The sequence below is a fragment of the Acanthopagrus latus genome, chromosome 13, assembly GCF_904848185.1.
Source record: "Acanthopagrus latus isolate v.2019 chromosome 13, fAcaLat1.1, whole genome shotgun sequence".
In the NCBI taxonomy this organism is placed as follows: Eukaryota; Metazoa; Chordata; class Actinopteri; order Spariformes; family Sparidae; genus Acanthopagrus; species Acanthopagrus latus.
Window position 1 is genome coordinate 26,303,235 of NC_051051.1, and position 17,085 is coordinate 26,320,319.

Sequence of the window (17,085 nt, forward strand, 5' to 3'; positions counted from 1 at the left end):
TCAGACTCTTAGAATAACAATCTCAGCCTGTCAGCGACAAAAACAAGCACTGTTAGCGGACGTGACTTTGACAGTCGGAGTTGCCCCAAAGGATTATGTTGCAGTCATCTGAGGTCATCTGGTTCCAAAACTTCTGGCAAGTTTGAATAATTTACATACTAAAACATGTACATATAGGGCTTGTTAAAGGGAATAACCTGTTAAAGATTTTTTTTTTTAAATAAAAAATACATTATTACGCTGGATTTGAATCAGTATTTACAGCTTTAATACGAAATACCATTGAATAAAGAAGGAAGAATTTTATAATGATGCAATACATTGAAGCCTAAAGTATTACCAGGATGATGATTAACAGGCGGTTTATCACAATGTTAAGGTTAGTCAACTTGTGTATCGATCATGTTGAAATTCAAATAAGACATTCATATATAATCATATAAATATCCTATGCAAAAGTAATCATTTTTCATGTGTATCACACTGTTTATCATTTTGCTTCCATTACTTTACCGTTACGGAATAAAGTCATAATCCTTTGCCTGACCTCTTTAATCTGTAGCCCATAGATGACAGCATTCAGGGCAGGCAGGGCCACATGTCCCATGACTGACGCCACCTTCCTGTGGTCAGACAGATGAGGAAAACGGTGCAGGATGACGATGATGAAGCCCGACACCAGGAGGATGATGTACACAGCCAGGTGAGTGGCGCAGGTCTGCAGCGCTTTGCTGTTCACCGCCTTGTTTTTACTGATCACACACACTGCAGCGATCTTCAGGTAGGTGAGAGTTATGCTGCACATGGAGGAGCCCAGCAGAACCACCGTGTAGCTGAGGCCGTAGATGTTATTGATGAGGACGCTCTCACAGGACAGCTTGAACAAGGAGGCGTTGTCACAGAATGGGTTGAATATAATCCACCTGCAGCGTGAAAGACGGACGCTGAGGCCCACAAGGATCAACACCAGCACGAAGGCCGTCCCCCAGGCCACCACCGACAACTTGACCACTGCACTGTTGGTCATGATGGTGGCGTATCGCAGTGGGTTGCAGATGGCCACGTAACGATCAAAAGCCATGATCATGAGTACAGTGTGAGAGGCACTTGCATGGAGATGAACACAGAAGGCCTGAATGGCACAGTCAATATAATGAATGTACCGCTTTGAGTTTGATATTAAAAGATCTCTGAATACATGTGGTATAATTATCGTGGCCCCAAAAACATCATTAATACTCATGTTGCAAAGAAGCAGATACATAGGCTGGCGAAGGCTCGTACTCCTGAAGATCAGGACAACCAGGCCGATGTTTGACACCACGATGAAGATGTAAACAAGGAGAAGTAAGACAAAAGCAGGAATAAAAGACTGAGAGGTGACCATTAACCCCTCCAGGACAAGGATATCCACCATGAAAGTCTGGTTTTCCATAATTCAAATGTCACGTAACAATGAAGCCTTTTATCTGGATAAGAATAGTCACACAGATATATATACAAAAGAGCTACAAGATTTCACAATGACACTTTGAATACTTTAACAAAGTAATAACGCTGCCTCTAAACTGCCCAATAAGCCAAAACAATTTTGGTCAAAACTGAGTTATGACTGAAATTCAACTTTTAAATGTCTAAATTTCCTAAGTTCAGCGGTGCTTTATCTCAGAGAAACTATTGGCAGTAAGACCAAAAACCAAAGCAGACTGCATTTAGTTTAGTTACTGTGCTCTGCTTCATTTTTTTCTGAGCCTCATTAATTCTGTGTCAACTGTCTATTAAGACCAATTATAAAAGCAGGTTTTCATAAATTTCATAAACACAATAGATATATCGAGCAGTCTTAATAGGTTAAACTTCAAAATATCACTTAAGGATTGCTTGAATTTATCTTAATAACACATCTCTTTCAACATGCAAACATTAAAACAGTTAAATGCAGATATGATATTTGAAGTGATAAATTAGATTTTGATTTTCTGATGAAGTAAACACAAAAAACATTATAGTTTCTGCACTTTGTCTACACTATATATGTAGTTTTCAGGTAAGACAAAGGTAGAGTGTAGTATATGCATCTTTAGAGTCATATGACAAATAATAGGTCACAATTTTAAAAACATGAATATAACTTGAAGAATACATATTTCATAAGCACATAACCAGTTTTGTACCTGTAACAGGCCTGACAGTCACAGACATTTGAAGCTATTTCACTAAATTAGCCTTGGCAGGGCAGAAAATATTCCCACATTAAAATTGCAATGAATTAATGTTATTCTGAATTGTTTTTCATCCAACATATTGACTCACATGGGTCATTTCTACCAAAATGATTAAACGATTGCTCAAGTGATCAATACAAAAAAAGTGTCAAAACGTAATTATGGATTTTAAAAAAATATTCCCAGTTACACTATCAACAGTTTTCACTGAGAAAAGAAAACAGTTGATAGTGTGTCAATCCAGAGTAACAGGAATACTGTCTCTGCAAAGACACAGTGTAAAGTCAATTTTAGTTATAGTGCAAAACTGTGTTGCTTTTCAGTCTGTAAAGCATACGACTGCCTGAAGCCTTAAAGCCTTGAATCAGATAAAGCCATCGCTGAAAAACCCTTTAAAGACGAGCAATATGGAAGAAACAGACACATATTCATTTTTTAAAAAAAAGATCTCATCAGTCAATGCTGTCAGTGGCACAAACAAAATGTCTTTCATACACTCTAATGTAGCATGAAAGATATAAAACTAACTCTAACTGAACCCTTTCAAAAAAAGCTTGAAGATGAGTTAATGTAAAGTCATGTGTGCAATAGAAGATGGTATCACGGTATCCTTGACTTGATATGAATTTGCCATTTGTAAACTATGCAGACAGTTTACATTAAGATTAACACAGTTTATGATAGCTGAAACACTCAATGAGGCAGCTGCAGAATGAACCACCCTCTCTGACACCAGCTGCCCTCCACCCCAGACCAGAGCCGACTGTTTTATTTGGTGTGTAGGAGGCAGTATCACAAGCTGACAGGTTAACTGGGAAGCCTCTCAGTACCAGTCAACATCATCATCATCATCATCATCATCATCATCATCATTTGTATCTTTTGTAGGTTAGTAGAATATAGTGGTGTAACATAAGGGACACAATGGAAGTGTGATGGTCTGAATGTTTTGCGTGCTGTTCAAGGCTGAGTGCAGAAGAATAAAGTGCGACCCATTTAGTGAATGGAGTTTCCTGTATCTTTATTTTATTATATCTAAGTATAGGTGCTATTACACCAACTCATTAGCTGATGTGTAAAAAGTGAATTAAAAACACAATTCTTTACATACGTTTAATTGAATGAGGTGCAATAAGACAGATACATTTTGAAATTCTGAATTTGAAGCCAGAAACACATTTCAAACAAGTTGGGACAAATGCAGCGATGGACTGGGAAAGTTGTAGGTTAAGTGCTAACAGATGATATCATGACTTAGAAACATTTTTTTATACAATTTGCCCATGAAGTTTTTTTGTTGTTGTTGTTGTTACCAGTGAACTTGAACTTTGTGCTCGCGCCTTGGGTTCCTGAATTTCCTGACGTTCTCTTTCAGTATCTGTCTGCCTGTTATCTGTCAGCCTGCCTGGTATTCTGCTTTCCTGTACTTTCACCCTTGACATCAGTAAATCTCTGAAAGCATTCTGTCGCTGAAGGTAATGTCGAAATGATTACATTATGAGGGAAAAGGTTATTTTCTGACCGTTTCATGGTGTGGAGGCATTCTTAAACACAATAAACACACCCACACCCCATTGATCTCTGTTATTTGCTGGTCAACACACCCACTGCCAAAAGGTTGAGGCCCAGAAGTGTCTGCAAATACTACGAAAATAAGAAAATACTGGCAGATGGATGCCAGACTCTTCAAATAGGGAACATTTTCAATCATGATTGACAGCAATTATTTATGACGAAAGCCCTGCATGTTATGCCCCCAATGATACTAGCCTATTTAGGTTTTAATACTTTTTGTCTAAGAAAGCTGTGTAGTTCAGAAGAACTCTTTTCAATAATTAGTTAAACTGAAACCAAATCAGGAAAATAAATGTAAATGTATTGTAAGACTGCCATACTGAACCAGGATCAATAGTTAAATCTGCTCTGTGAAATGCTACTGACCAGCGAGAGAGCATGATCCCAAGAAATTAATGAATGAATCTTATTTTCCTCAGTAAAGCAAATATAAAATATTATTATCATTCAGTATATCTCCCTTGCAGAATATCAGATCACAGTGTGTATCATTTTATTAGAGCCACTTTACTGTTATTAAACAAAGTGATAATCCTCTGTTTTATCTCTTTTATTTGCAGGCCGTAGATAACTGCATTGAAACCAGGCAGTGTCACTTGAACTAAGACAGATGCAACCTTCCTGTGGTCTGACAGGTGGGGGAAACGGTGCAGGAAGACTATAATGAAGCCCGACACCAGCAGGAAGATGTACACGGCCAGGTGGGTGGAGCAAGTCTGCAGCGCTTTGCTGTTCAGCGCCTTGTTCTTACTGCTGAGACACACTGAAGCAATTTTCAAGTATGTCAGACTTATGCTGCCGATGGAGGAGCCCAGCAGGACCACAGTGTAGCCGAGGCCATAGATGTTATTGATGAGGATGCTCTCACAGGACAGCTTGAACAAGGTGGGGTTGTCACAGAATGGGTTGTATATAACTCGCCTGCAGCGTGACAAGCGTATAGTGAGACCCAAGAGGATTGCTACAAAGAAAAGAGCTGCTGTCCAGGCTCCCACCGACAGCTTCACCACCATCGTCTTGGTCATGATGGTGGCATATTGAAGAGGCTTGCAGATGGCCATATAGCGGTCAAAGGCCATAATCATGAGTATGGTGTGACTGGCGCCCGCATAGAGGTGAACACAGAAGGCCTGAATGACACAGCTATTATAATCAATGACTCGCTCTGAAGGTGGTGTGAAAATGTTTCTCAGTATGTGCGGTGTGATGATCGAGGCCCCAAAAATGTCATTAATACTCATGTTGCAGAAGAACAGATACATGGGCTGGTGGAGGCGCCTGGTGGTAAAGATCAAGCTGACAAGACTAATGTTGGACACCACAGCAAAGATATAGATGAGCAAGAGGAAGATGAAGGAAGGAAGGGAGGATTGGGTGGAGACTTTTAATCCCTCCAGAAGTATAAGATCCTCACTGAAAGTCTGGTTCTCCATGTCTGTAAAAAAAAACACGACTAGAGATTAGGAAAATGTGTCACTGGGATATAACAAAGAAAATTGGACACATAAACTATATGCAATGTTAAAGTTTAAACTTGTGTTGTCTGTATGAAGATTGAAACATTTCAGCTTCAGGCTTGAGTGTCCTGAATGCAAAAATCCGTCACCTCAAGTCCCGACAGACACTGAACAATATAACTGAGGCCCCGTTCAGACCTGGTATCAACATGCATCCTGACTTATCTAGTCATTAGTGGACAGCTGTAACACACACTGAAGACACATTTAAGATCCGATCACTCAGACCACATTCGGAGGTAGTGACAGGGAGAATGGATCACACAGTGTCTGACTTCCATGTGGTTTACGTATGTAAATAACATGTTTGGGTCTCTGTGTTACCTGCCAACATTAAGCAGCTGTTTGAACACACTGTTCCAACTGATCTCAACATTTATACTCAATTTATTTATTGACAGTGATCATGTCAATTTCATGTTTACAGTAACCAACATGAGCTACTTCTAGTCCCCAGACTCCTTTAAAAGATTTGAGTTGTTGAGTGAAAAAAAGTTCATAAACTATTTGAAACACTGTTAACTGTTTAGGCCTTCTTAAGATGAGATGAGACAAGAAAAGATCAAATTTACTTTTGTTGAACTCTCATAGATGAAACTCAATGTGACATGGCTGAATTACAATAGAGAGTCTACTTACAATAGATAAAGCTGTTTGCATATACATGTGTAATGTTCATGTAAGTGTGCAATATGCAAATTTTCACATAGACTGTTTACACTCATACACAGTGTTTGTAGATACATGTGCAATATCTGAGTTACATTTTTTGTACATGAACAAGATATTTCTTTGTGTAAAAATTACAATGTGTCTGTTTGTCCCAGTGATGTACCTGTTTATCTGCATGTAGAGCGGTGAAGTGAGAGCAGATCTTGTTGATACCAGGTCTGAACTCCCTCTGAGAACTGAGGCATCATAAGGCATAAATGTAGTCATTAAAATCTTCAAACCAATTTAAAACTTACTGACAATGAAGGCTGAAAGGGACTTTCCATGTTACATAGAACAATCACAATTATTTCTGTTCAGTTAGGTATACCGATGGAAACACTGATTTGGCTGATTAGTGCTTCCCTAGTTACAGACTAGGAAACATTCAAGAGCCAGAAAACAATGACAGCAAGGCAACTGAATTTTGTCACATTTGTCAGAGATCAAAGTTTCATCAACCCCACAGAGGTGAAAAATTACAAATAGGTTGAATTGTGGATCTGAAAGTAAAAATGACAATCTGACAGCTGTCAACATTAATGCTGCTGTTAAAAAACATTACACAATATTTACACAAGTGCTGTTTCCAGCTGCAGTGTGTTTGTTAATATTACCTCATGTATCTGTGCACCATCCTCCATCCAACAAGAACTGAACCACTTTTATTTAAAGGTCTGTTGGACTTCAGCTGCAGCATCACATGTTGACAGGTAAACCGTCACTTGGCAACCAGTGACTGAGCATCATCAGTGCGTCTCTGTAGTAGTGATGTAATTATAGAGGCTAAATAATAAAGAAAAAGAACATTGTTTTGTTCTTCTCTTAATTGTTTTCCAAATTATAACACAAGTCTAAATGTTCTACCAGTTCAAACACATCACTTCTGAACTTGAATTCAGAAAACAAAGATAGTCTTCATCATGTTTTATATGTCAGACATAATCTTGTAGTCATTTCTGTTGTCTGGTGGTCTAATGATCATTTTAAGACTAGTTTTTTTTTTGTTTGTTTCATTATCAAATTCAATATAAACCATTCAGCACACTATTGTTATCAGTGGAATGTGATGAAACAATCTTTCTGAAAGAGTGAATGATCTACAAAAAAATTAAGGGACACTTTAATCATGAATCAGATCTTGATGAACAAATTATTTAAGTTGAACGTATTTACTGATCTACATTTTATAATTTGTTTAGAGCAAAATGACATAACAGCAGTCAGTGGCAACCAAAATTATCAAACCACTGAGGGGATGATTCAGAATCACAATCAGTAAAACAGTGCAATCACAGGCTGATCCAACTTCTGTGAATGTTATCACGGCAAATGAAAATGTGACTCAGTAGCATGTATGGGGCTCTTGTACCTGTACATGCGAACTCCACACAGAAGGGCCTGCCCCCGCGGCATTTAAACCCAGAACTGTCTTGATGTGGACAAAGTCCATCTTGGATGATCAGTGGGGTTTTCTTTAAACACTTGAGACTGTGACATGGTTTAAATTAAGAAGTGAAAAGGTTCCATGTTCATGCACAAGAAAAGAGAAGAGGCAGGCATGAAGGGCGATGAGACTCACATGGTCACATGACAGGATGGGGAGTGATGGAGATGTGGTCCACCTCCTCAACTTTAGCTAAAAATTGTGTTTCCATTTACGTTACCATACCTTACAACCCAGTACGTTATAACGCATTATGTTACAATATATTAGGTATGAAATTAAACTCTACATTACAATATATTATAATATATATAGACATATATATCAATGTTTACATTTTATAATACAATTACATGTCATATGACATCATTCATTATTATACCATATGAAATCATACACATTAGAGTTTTAAGGTGAGATATTTTTTTCCTCATGCAACAATGGGGTGGAACTCCTTCATGCTACACAAACATAGACCATGCATACAGTTTTTATCCTATAAGTTATAAATACACTTATTTACATAAACTTGAATACACACATGGAATGATTCTTCACAGTTCATCTTCACATTAAAAGTTCAACATCAGATACAAGCTGTCCATCGGCTTCCACTTGTGAGCACTAAGCATCAGTGATTTTTTTCATAATCTTAACAAAGTGGTTTCATGCGTAAAACGAAGCACATCATAAGGACAGGTTTGTGACAAGAGAGAGATAGAAGGTTTAACCTAAACTAACGTGAAGTTGCATCATAAAGGAACATAAAGCTAAAACTAATCTTTGGTTTTTCTGAAACGTACTCAGCAGGCATTAGTTCCGATGATTGGGTTGGAGAAAGACGCTGAATGGCCGCTGTTTGTCTGTTCTGCTCTGCCTTTGTGTGTGTGTGTAGCTCAGCCACACTGTTGTTCAAACAGAAACACAGGCCTGCAGCCTCTGACAGACAGAGAGCAGAGAAAAGAGATGGAGACAATGATGTAACTGAGTCACTATGTTTTAAGCTCTTAACCTGCCGCTATTATTGCCAAGAGGCTGATGACCAGAAGCTTCCTGAAGACAGCAAAATACTTAGAAAATACAAAAAATACTGACACATGGATGGATCAGATGCTGCCACACGCCTGCTGAGGCTTTAATACTTCTTCAAATATTAAGATCGTAAACTTTCAATATGTCTCACTTGCAGAATATCAAGTCATCAGAGCCACTTTACTGTTTTTGAACAAAGTAATAATCCTCCGCTTTATCTCTTTTATTTGCAGGCCGTAGATAACCGCATTAAAAGCAGGCAGTGTCACTTCAGCTAAGACAGCCACGACCTTACCATGTTCTGACAGGTGGGGGAAACGGTGCAGGATGACGATGGCGAAACATGACACCATCAGGAAGATGTACACGGCCAGGTGGGTGGTGCAAGTCTGCAGCGCTTTGCTGTTCAATGCCTTGTTCTTACTGCGCAGACACACTGAAGCAATTTTCAAGTAGGTGAGAGTTAGGCTGCAAGTGGAGGAGCCCAGCAGGACCACAGTGTAGCAGAGTCCGTAGATGTTATTGATGAGGATGCTCTCACAGGACAGCTTGAACAAAGAGGCATTGTCACAGAATGGGCTGAATATAACTCGCCTGCAGCGTGACAAGCGTATAGTGAGACCCAAGAGGATTGCTACAAAGAAAAGAGCTGCTGTCCAGGCTCCCACCGACAGCTTCACCACCATCGTCTTGGTCATGATGGTGGCATATTGAAGAGGCTTGCAGATGGCCATATAGCGGTCAAAGGCCATAATCATGAGTATGGTGTGACTGGCGCCCGCATAGAGGTGAACACAGAAGGCCTGAATGACACAGCTATTATAATCAATGACTCGCTCTGAAGGTGGTGTGAAAATGTTTCTCAGTATGTGCGGTGTGATGATCGAGGCCCCAAAAATGTCATTAATACTCATGTTGCAGAAGAACAGATACATGGGCTGGTGGAGGCGCCTGGTGGTAAAGATCAAGCTGACAAGACTAATGTTGGACACCACAGCAAAGATATAGATGAGCAAGAGGAAGATGAAGGCAGGAAGGGAGGACTGGGTGGAGACTTTTAATCCCTCCAGAAGTATAAGATCCTCACTGAAAGTCTGGTTCTCCATGTCTGTAAAAAAAAAAAAACACGACTAGAGATTAGGAAAATGTGTCACTTGCAATGAATGAGATGAATTACAATAGAAATGCTGTTTAGGATCGATGGATCTGTGTGCATATACCTGTGTAATATGCAAATCTTCCCTGAGATATACAAACAGTGTGTACAAACTTACACACTTCTTTGTATAAAAAATATGATGCGTCTGTTTGTCCCAGTGATTTACATGTATATTTGCATGTAGAGCAGGGAAGTGAGAGCAGATCTGAAGTGGTCACTTGAGACACCTGTTGATTCCAGGTCTGAACTCCCTCTGAGAACTGAGGCATCATAAGGCATAAATGTAGTCATTAAAATCTTCAAACCGATTTAAAACTTACTGACAATGAAGGCTGAAAGGGACTTTCCATGTTACATAGAACAATCACAATTATTTCTGTTAAGTGAGTTATACCAATTGTAAATTTGAGGGGAACTGATTTGGCTGATTAGTGCTTCCCTAGTTACAGCTAGGAAACATTTAAGAGCCAGAAAACAATGACAGCAAGTCAATTGAATTTTGTCACATTTGTCAGAGATCAAAGTTTCATCAACCCCACAGAGGTGAAAAATTACAAACAGGTTGAATAGTGGATCTGAAAGTATAAATGACAATCTGACAGCTGTCAACATTAATGCTGCTGTTAAAAAACATTACACAATATTTATACAATTGCAGCATGTTTGTTATACCTATAATAATAGGTAATATAATATTACCTCATGTATCCGTGCACCATCCTCCATCCAACAAGAACTGAACCAGCACACACTTTTATTTAAGGGTCTGTTGGACTTCAGCTGCAGCATCACATGTTGACAGGTAAACTGTCACTTGGCAACCAGTGACTGAGCTTCATCAGTGAGTCTCTGTAGTAGTGATGTAATAATGGTGGCAGAAAGAATGAACTTCAGTACTATTAAAACAAACAGGAGGCAAGGCAAGTGTATTTATATGGCACAATTCAGACACAAGGTAACTCAAAGTGCTTTTACAGGGGCATGAAATAACATTAAAAGATTTTTTTTTTTAAATTAAAGGGAAAAAAAAGAAGAAGAAGAGAAGCTGTCCTAGAGTGGTTTTAAAAAAGACAAGACTAACAGTTACAGTCCAGTTTAAGATATTGATCAAAGTTTTAGAATTGCTTCAATAAAAGATAGTGACAGACAAACAAACAGGTCTTCAGCTGTAAGACTGTAGGGACTAAAAGCAGAAACCTGGATGGCTTATAAGGAAGCAGCAGGTTCAAAATGTATTTTGGCCATGAACCATTCAGTGCTTTATAAACCAACAGAGGGATTTTGAAATCTACCAATACCAATATCTTGTGATACTGTACTCTTCATACTCAATGAATTTGTGGATGATGAAAAATATATAAATATAAATTGTTTATCAAACTTTATTTTTCATTTTTCAGTTTAACAACATTTAAGACACACATGACAAACATGACGATTGCACACTGCATACAACAACATCAGCAGTGTCACATCTGACAGTCATATAAATTGTTGTGTGATTAGGACAAAAAAAAACAAAACAGGGAATGGATCAAGCAGTCAAACTAAAAAAAACACACAAATATATAAACTGATAGCCTTATAATAAACCTAATACCTAAAAGAGATTTAAATATATTTTCACAAATTCATAAAGCCTACCATACTGACGTGGGATCGATATTTACAACTCTTCTGTGAAATATAATTGACCAACAAGAGAGAGATCTCAACATCATCCCTGCAAAAATAATTTAATGTATTCTCTTAAGTGAAGAAAATATCAATATGATTTAATATGTCTCCTGTTTAACCTGCAAGTTTTCACACTGTGTATCATTTTATTCTTACTGTGTCAAACTACTTTTATATTGTGACTTTTCTTATACCTTTGTGCAAACCACAGAATAGCATAGTGGATTAACAATATACACAATAAAATATTTGTACGCATTCTTTTTTAATCTGTATAGTTATAATGTGCACACAGATATACATCAAATTAATGCAACAGATCCACCATGAGAACAACTCACACAAAACACACGCATGATATTTCCTTGGTATTAAGTGGATAGTGAGTGTCATCAATAGTGAGAGTGTTCATTTAATCCTTTTAATTGTATTTCATTTTTTATCTTAAAAAAAATACTAAAGCATGACAGCAGAAGTGAAGCAGATGTGACAGGAGAGGCGAGGGGCATCGTCCAAATCAAGAATAAAATGATATAGAAGAAAAACCAGAATCATCATCACAATAAAATGTTTGAGAAAATATTTTGATTCAGAGGCCAATAATCTATTAATATTTGTATACAGTCTTGACCCATCAGCCTCCATGTCAATATTTAAGTAATACACCCGTCTTCAAAAGTGAGGACAGACAAGCACATTTTTCTAAATGACTTTTTGACATTTGTATTGACAACAGCATGATAACAAAACTGTTTTGGAGTGGAATATATGTAAAAAGAATTGTATTTGTTTAGACAGAACCTTTGAAATCATCTTTATTACGATGGCACTGTTTTCTTGGACTCAAATAGCTTTGACAAGAATTTCCGCACCTCCTTAGACTGCACACCGTAAATAATGGGGTTGAGGCTGCCGGGGATGATGTGAAACAGAATGGCAGAGAGTTTTCTGTAGTCTGAGTACTGAGGGAAGCGATGCAGGAGGATGATGAGCATCCCACATAAAAACATAATGAGATATACAAAGAGATGAGTGCTGCAAGTCTTTAGAGCTTTACTGTTCAAAGACTTGTTCTTACTGGTCAGACAGACGACTGTAATCTTTGTGTAAGTGAGAACCATGGTGCCTATAGAAGAGGTGAACAGGACGACAGTGAAGGTGAGGCCGTAGATATTATTAATAAACACATTCTCACAGGAGAGTTTAAACAAGGAGGCATTGTCACAGAAAGGGTTTGTGATCATCGTCCTGCATCGGTTCAGCCGTATGGTCAGACCGAGAAGAATCCCGACCAGAACCAAGGCCACTCCCCAGGCAGAAACTGTCAGCCTGATCACCATTTTGTTGGTCATTATGGCAGCATAGCGCAGAGGATCACAGATGGCCACATATCTGTCAAAGGCCATAATCATGAGCACAGTGTGAGAAGCAGTGCCAAACATGTGTGTGGAAAAAGCCTGAACTACACACTCATAATAACTGATGAGACGCTCAGACGGAGGCAGCAAAATGTCGGAGAGCAAACGAGGCACCATGATAGAGTTCCCAATAATGTCATTGACTGGCAGGTTGCAAAACAGCAGATACATCGGCTGGTGAAGGTTCCTGTCAATGAAAACCAGAACTACAATCCCCACATTGGCTAGTATAATAACCAGGTAGGAAAAAAAGAAAAAGAAAAACACGGGGTACACAGAAACTTCAGTGACCTTCAATCCTTCCAGCTGGAGGGTAAAGCTGTTTAAAGTGTAGTTTTCCATCAGCCTGAAACAAAAGAAACAAAAGCTGATTGTTCACATGTTTAAAGTTCAATCTATTAGTGACCATTTACAAGATCTATGATTAACAGTTTTGTAAATACAGACAGAGGAGGAAGAGCTTTTTGACCACAGAAAGTTATCCACGAGAAAACTTTAAGGCTTTAAGACCGAATGTTGCCAGGCCACAATTTAACTTAGATTTATTTGAAATAGTTCAGTCATTAACAATATAAACATAACTTAGAAGAAAAACTTTCATATATTACCTTTTCTTTTCCACTATCGTTTTAGTTTGAGTTTATCTGACAGGAGGCTTCAACCTCTGTGTCAACTTTTATAAAGAGGTTCAGTCATGGTGATGTAATTTCAGGTTGTCAAGATGGTCATCATGGAGACCATCCAACAACAAAAGGAGTCACAGACACTGTGCTGTTGTTCGGGATGCATTTGATTTGTGTCTTATTGTCAAATCTAACCTACTTCCTGGTGTTTTGTTGTGAGAATGAAGCCACAGTAATGAGGTGAAAGCGGTCTGTCAGTCTACATCAGCCACATATTGTCCAGTGGTCCCTCAAGTCAAGTTAGCCAGAATTAACCCAAAGCTCTATTTGCACTAGACCAGTGATGCAATGTGATTTAGAAAAATCACAGGTTTGGGGAGTTTTTTCCCACTTTTTGCATGTGTGTCAGGGATGAATACACGTTTGCAGGGCATTCAGTAACGGCGACATGACTAAAAGTCAGATGATTCTTTTCAGTCTGAGCCGTGAGTGTAATGTAAATAAGACCTCAGCGTTTGACCAGCAGGGTGTGTTTGCTGTTGTTACCGCCACAATGCGTTTATTACAACCATATGCCTCAGCTGACCGCAACCTCCCACCCGACACCAGCAGAGCTGAATCAACAAGCTCCTGCTCGTCCTGCTCAGTTTGGGTTTCCCCGGCGTTCTCAAGACATCAAAATACTTGTACATCATGACTTTTCTTACAACTTTGTTCCAACCACAGCTACATGAAGGTTAAAATCACAGAAGGACAGAATAAGTGATCTTTGCACGAGGTGTTGTTGGCGTTCTCCTTCTTGCTCTACATTTTATATAATCTTTATTTTTATGTTTTTGCATTGTCATCCCTGCCTTTTGAAAGATGGATAGAATGTATTTTTATATAATGTTATTCAACCATGTAAAACCATATCTCTGGTTTTATGACATTGAATACTATATTTGGGATTTGTACAATAGAGCATTCAGGCGAGGCTTTATTGCAGCTAGGCAAGAAGGGCAACTGCCCCCAAGGCCCCAGACCTCTAGACTGAATGCAATGCAAATGGTTTTGCTAATTAGATTAATTGATTAATTCATTAGAAAATGTGCACCTTGAGTATGAATTGGATACATTCTGCATTGTTAGCTAACCTCGTGGCCCAATCTGTAGTAATAATCATGAGAAGTAGTTAGATTGACCAAAGAAAAAAAAAAATAGACATACTTTTTGGAAATCTTACAAAACTTTTTCATTAGTTTCAAAATACTTCAGGTCAATCAGTAGCTGACAATGAAACAACTTATCCCAGCAGCATGGAAAAGTTTCTGACTGCATCCTCTGGTTGTGTCACTGATTTGATTGCCATTGTTTTTTAAAACCTATTTGGCTGGCAGCCATATCTGAGCTAGGAACAGTGGGAAGGCCGGGTGAAGGGAAATGAAGTAGTCTAAGTAATAATTTACTTTCACAGCACCAACTTTAAATAGGCCTAGAGCAACTACTACAAAAGCACAAGATTTAAGCCTGGCGGAGACACAATTATAGGCTAATAAATAACATGGGTCAGATCATTTCAGAAAGGCTTTTAAAGGGTGTTAGTGGATTAAATGCCTATTGTGTCAGTTGCCATCACATTGGCATAGACAATAGGTCTGTGCTATGCATCTTGTCACAGCTGGACTCCCTGTTATGATGTCATGGTCATTTTTAATGCTCATAAATTCAATGAGAATAAAAAAGAAATAACCCAACTGAAACTTAAATCCCGTTCTGTAATTATTCTATGTATTTATCTTAAGTGAATCAGCACCTAGCCTGCCTAAAACCTTCTAGTTTTTAGACATTTCATGTGATAGGCTAACCCATTTACACTATGAAATGTTTTTTCTTATCATCCTTTTATTTTCAATATCATTATGTTTTGGGGCCGGGGAGTATTTGTGTGTGGGACTGTGCTCAGATCTTGGTGACTGATGTCAAGGTCTGTCTTGCACACGGTGCAGAACGCATGATGGTGTAGCCTGGACATGTGGAGGCAAAGCCATCTCCCCGATCGTTGTCAAGAAACCTTTGAGGTTTCCGAACCTTTTATGAGGCGGTTCTGCTGCCATGGCCTGCAAGCCTACAGTTTTGTATGCAGCAGTAATGGATTCGGGGAAACGTTACGGTTAGTCTACTATTTGTAGCACACACACGACATCGATGAACGGTAACTCGAGTAAACTCAACGTCTTTATTTTACCTTTACGTGACAGCAAGCAGCCTCCCTGGCTTGTTTGAGGCACTGAATTGAATTGAATGCACGGAGCATTTGGCTGGGAGGAGCAGGTGGGTGAGGGTGTTAAAATGCAGCGCTCTGATTGGCCAAAAGCTTCTCACTTACACACTTGCATAGAAACTGAAACCGGCAAACTGCGAAATGCAACAGAATGCGTACCAGGAGAGCAGCAGTGGGTACAAGCGTCCTTGTCCTTTAAAGTGTTGAAGTTGTTTGAACGATCAATTCCCATCAAGACAAACACTGCACGAACAAGCTGATGATCATGCTCAACATTTTATGTTCTATGTTGAGTTAAAATAAAACACTTTCCTCCAAAAACTGTAGTTGATGTAGTTGAGCTGCTGAGTTGTGAATTATTCATATTGTGGCCACTTGCTGTAATCCTCTGTGGTGTGAAACGGTCTTCAGATGTGTGTTTTGCTGCTCTATGTGATTGTGGGGCTGTAATGAGCTTCCTGGTGGACCCGAAGCTCCCATGAGTCTCAGTGACCAGCAGGTTAATAGAATTACCATAAACACCACAGTGAGGCGTTCAGGGACTGTTGGACAGGGAGCCGCTCTCTTTCTCTGGAGATGTGTCCTATCTGTGATGCAGTAAAATATTTGTTTACCAACAATGTAAGTGTTAAATGCTTAGTTTTAAACAAATCTTAATTATTTGGATGATAATAATCATCTGTCGAATGTTCTTTTGATAAAATCCATTAGTCACCAATAACCAAGATGGCTGCCATATCAGTGTCAACTAGGTCAGGAACACGTTTTTCTTAAAGTCATATTTTCGGGCAGATGTTTTTGTTACACTGTCTCAACATCAGTTAAATGGTCTCTTCTGACCTCGACTCTCTCCGATGAAGTTACTGTCCTACAAGAAGGCCAGCGCACTTCTTCATAATCAGTCACTCGTGAAAATGAAATGATCATTTTAGTAGGCCGCATCGTTTCTAATAAAAGTTGTTTATTGTTGCATATTTTCACCCTACACTTAAAAATGTTTCAGACATACAAAAAGATTTCTGGTGTTTAAATTTGAACTTTTCCAGAGTTAAAAACCTGTGATCTGACACCAGCATCATGAAATTCAGCCTGAACACTGACCCTGACAAAAAGGAGCCATCTTTAAAAATTGCATGCGTTCTGAAATGTACGTGGCAAAGAGGATATTTCAAAAGAATATCTTCCAGATTTTTTTGCACATGTGCTGTATTTACCTGTCATAATCAGCCTTTTGTGCTAAGCTAGGCTACTTGGTATTAGCTCACCTGACACTGGGTAACACTGGTTTGAATATTTCCCTGTCATTTATCACTTTTGACTAAATGGTTCAACAACTTTTAGATGGATTGAATTTTTAATTCATGTGAATTTTGACACAACCCGCCACCGTCATCAGGTCAACATTTTATTGTGTTCAGCACTTTGGTTTATAATCAAA

The 17,085-nt window shown here is 38.7% G+C and overlaps 5 protein-coding genes across 9 annotated transcripts in view; 1 reads left to right on the forward strand and 4 right to left on the reverse strand.

Annotated features, from left to right (window-relative positions):
• Positions 1-110: 110 nt before the first annotated feature.
• LOC119030798 (olfactory receptor 52N5-like) lies at positions 111-3,209 on the reverse strand. Its single transcript, XM_037118664.1, has one exon. The coding sequence runs from the start codon at positions 1,433-1,435 to the stop codon at positions 491-493; it is 945 nt and encodes a 314-aa protein (XP_036974559.1). The 5' UTR covers positions 1,436-3,209; the 3' UTR covers positions 111-490.
• Positions 3,210-4,288: 1,079 nt separating this feature from the next.
• Positions 4,289-6,801, reverse strand: LOC119031641 (olfactory receptor 52Z1-like). Its single transcript, XM_037120218.1, has 2 exons — positions 6,153-6,801; positions 4,289-5,235 (listed from the first exon to the last, which is right to left on the reverse strand). The coding sequence occupies exon 2, from the start codon at positions 5,231-5,233 to the stop codon at positions 4,289-4,291; it is 945 nt and encodes a 314-aa protein (XP_036976113.1). The 5' UTR covers positions 5,234-5,235; positions 6,153-6,801.
• Positions 6,802-8,668: 1,867 nt separating this feature from the next.
• On the reverse strand, positions 8,669-11,548 carry LOC119030796 (olfactory receptor 52N5-like). 2 transcript variants are annotated; one of them, XM_037118663.1, is made up of 2 exons: positions 10,366-11,548; positions 8,669-9,615 (listed from the first exon to the last, which is right to left on the reverse strand). In XM_037118663.1, the coding sequence occupies exon 2, from the start codon at positions 9,611-9,613 to the stop codon at positions 8,669-8,671; it is 945 nt and encodes a 314-aa protein (XP_036974558.1). In that variant the 5' UTR covers positions 9,614-9,615; positions 10,366-11,548. The 2 variants fall into 2 exon arrangements, with proteins under 2 accessions (XP_036974558.1, XP_036974557.1); XM_037118662.1 differs by having other exon boundaries at positions 8,669-9,926; positions 10,366-11,544.
• Positions 8,745-17,085, forward strand: part of slco2b1 (solute carrier organic anion transporter family, member 2B1) — a 41,802-nt gene continuing 33,461 nt past the window's right edge. The window contains exon 1 of one of the 2 annotated variants that reach the window (XM_037118657.1): positions 8,745-8,881. The gene's annotated coding sequence lies outside the window, so the exon portion shown is untranslated. The remainder of the gene's footprint in view (positions 8,882-17,085) is intronic. The other variant, XM_037118658.1, reaches the window with a different exon arrangement.
• On the reverse strand, positions 11,669-15,126 carry or115-15 (odorant receptor, family F, subfamily 115, member 15). Of its 3 annotated transcripts, none has more exons than XM_037118667.1 (3): positions 13,370-15,126; positions 12,814-13,107; positions 11,669-12,735 (listed from the first exon to the last, which is right to left on the reverse strand). In XM_037118667.1, the coding sequence occupies exons 2-3, from the start codon at positions 13,101-13,103 to the stop codon at positions 12,162-12,164; spliced, it is 864 nt and encodes a 287-aa protein (XP_036974562.1). In that variant the 5' UTR covers positions 13,104-13,107; positions 13,370-15,126; the 3' UTR covers positions 11,669-12,161. The 3 variants fall into 3 exon arrangements, with proteins under 3 accessions (XP_036974562.1, XP_036974560.1, XP_036974563.1); XM_037118668.1 differs by having other exon boundaries at positions 11,676-12,948; positions 13,053-13,107; XM_037118665.1 differs by having other exon boundaries at positions 11,674-13,107.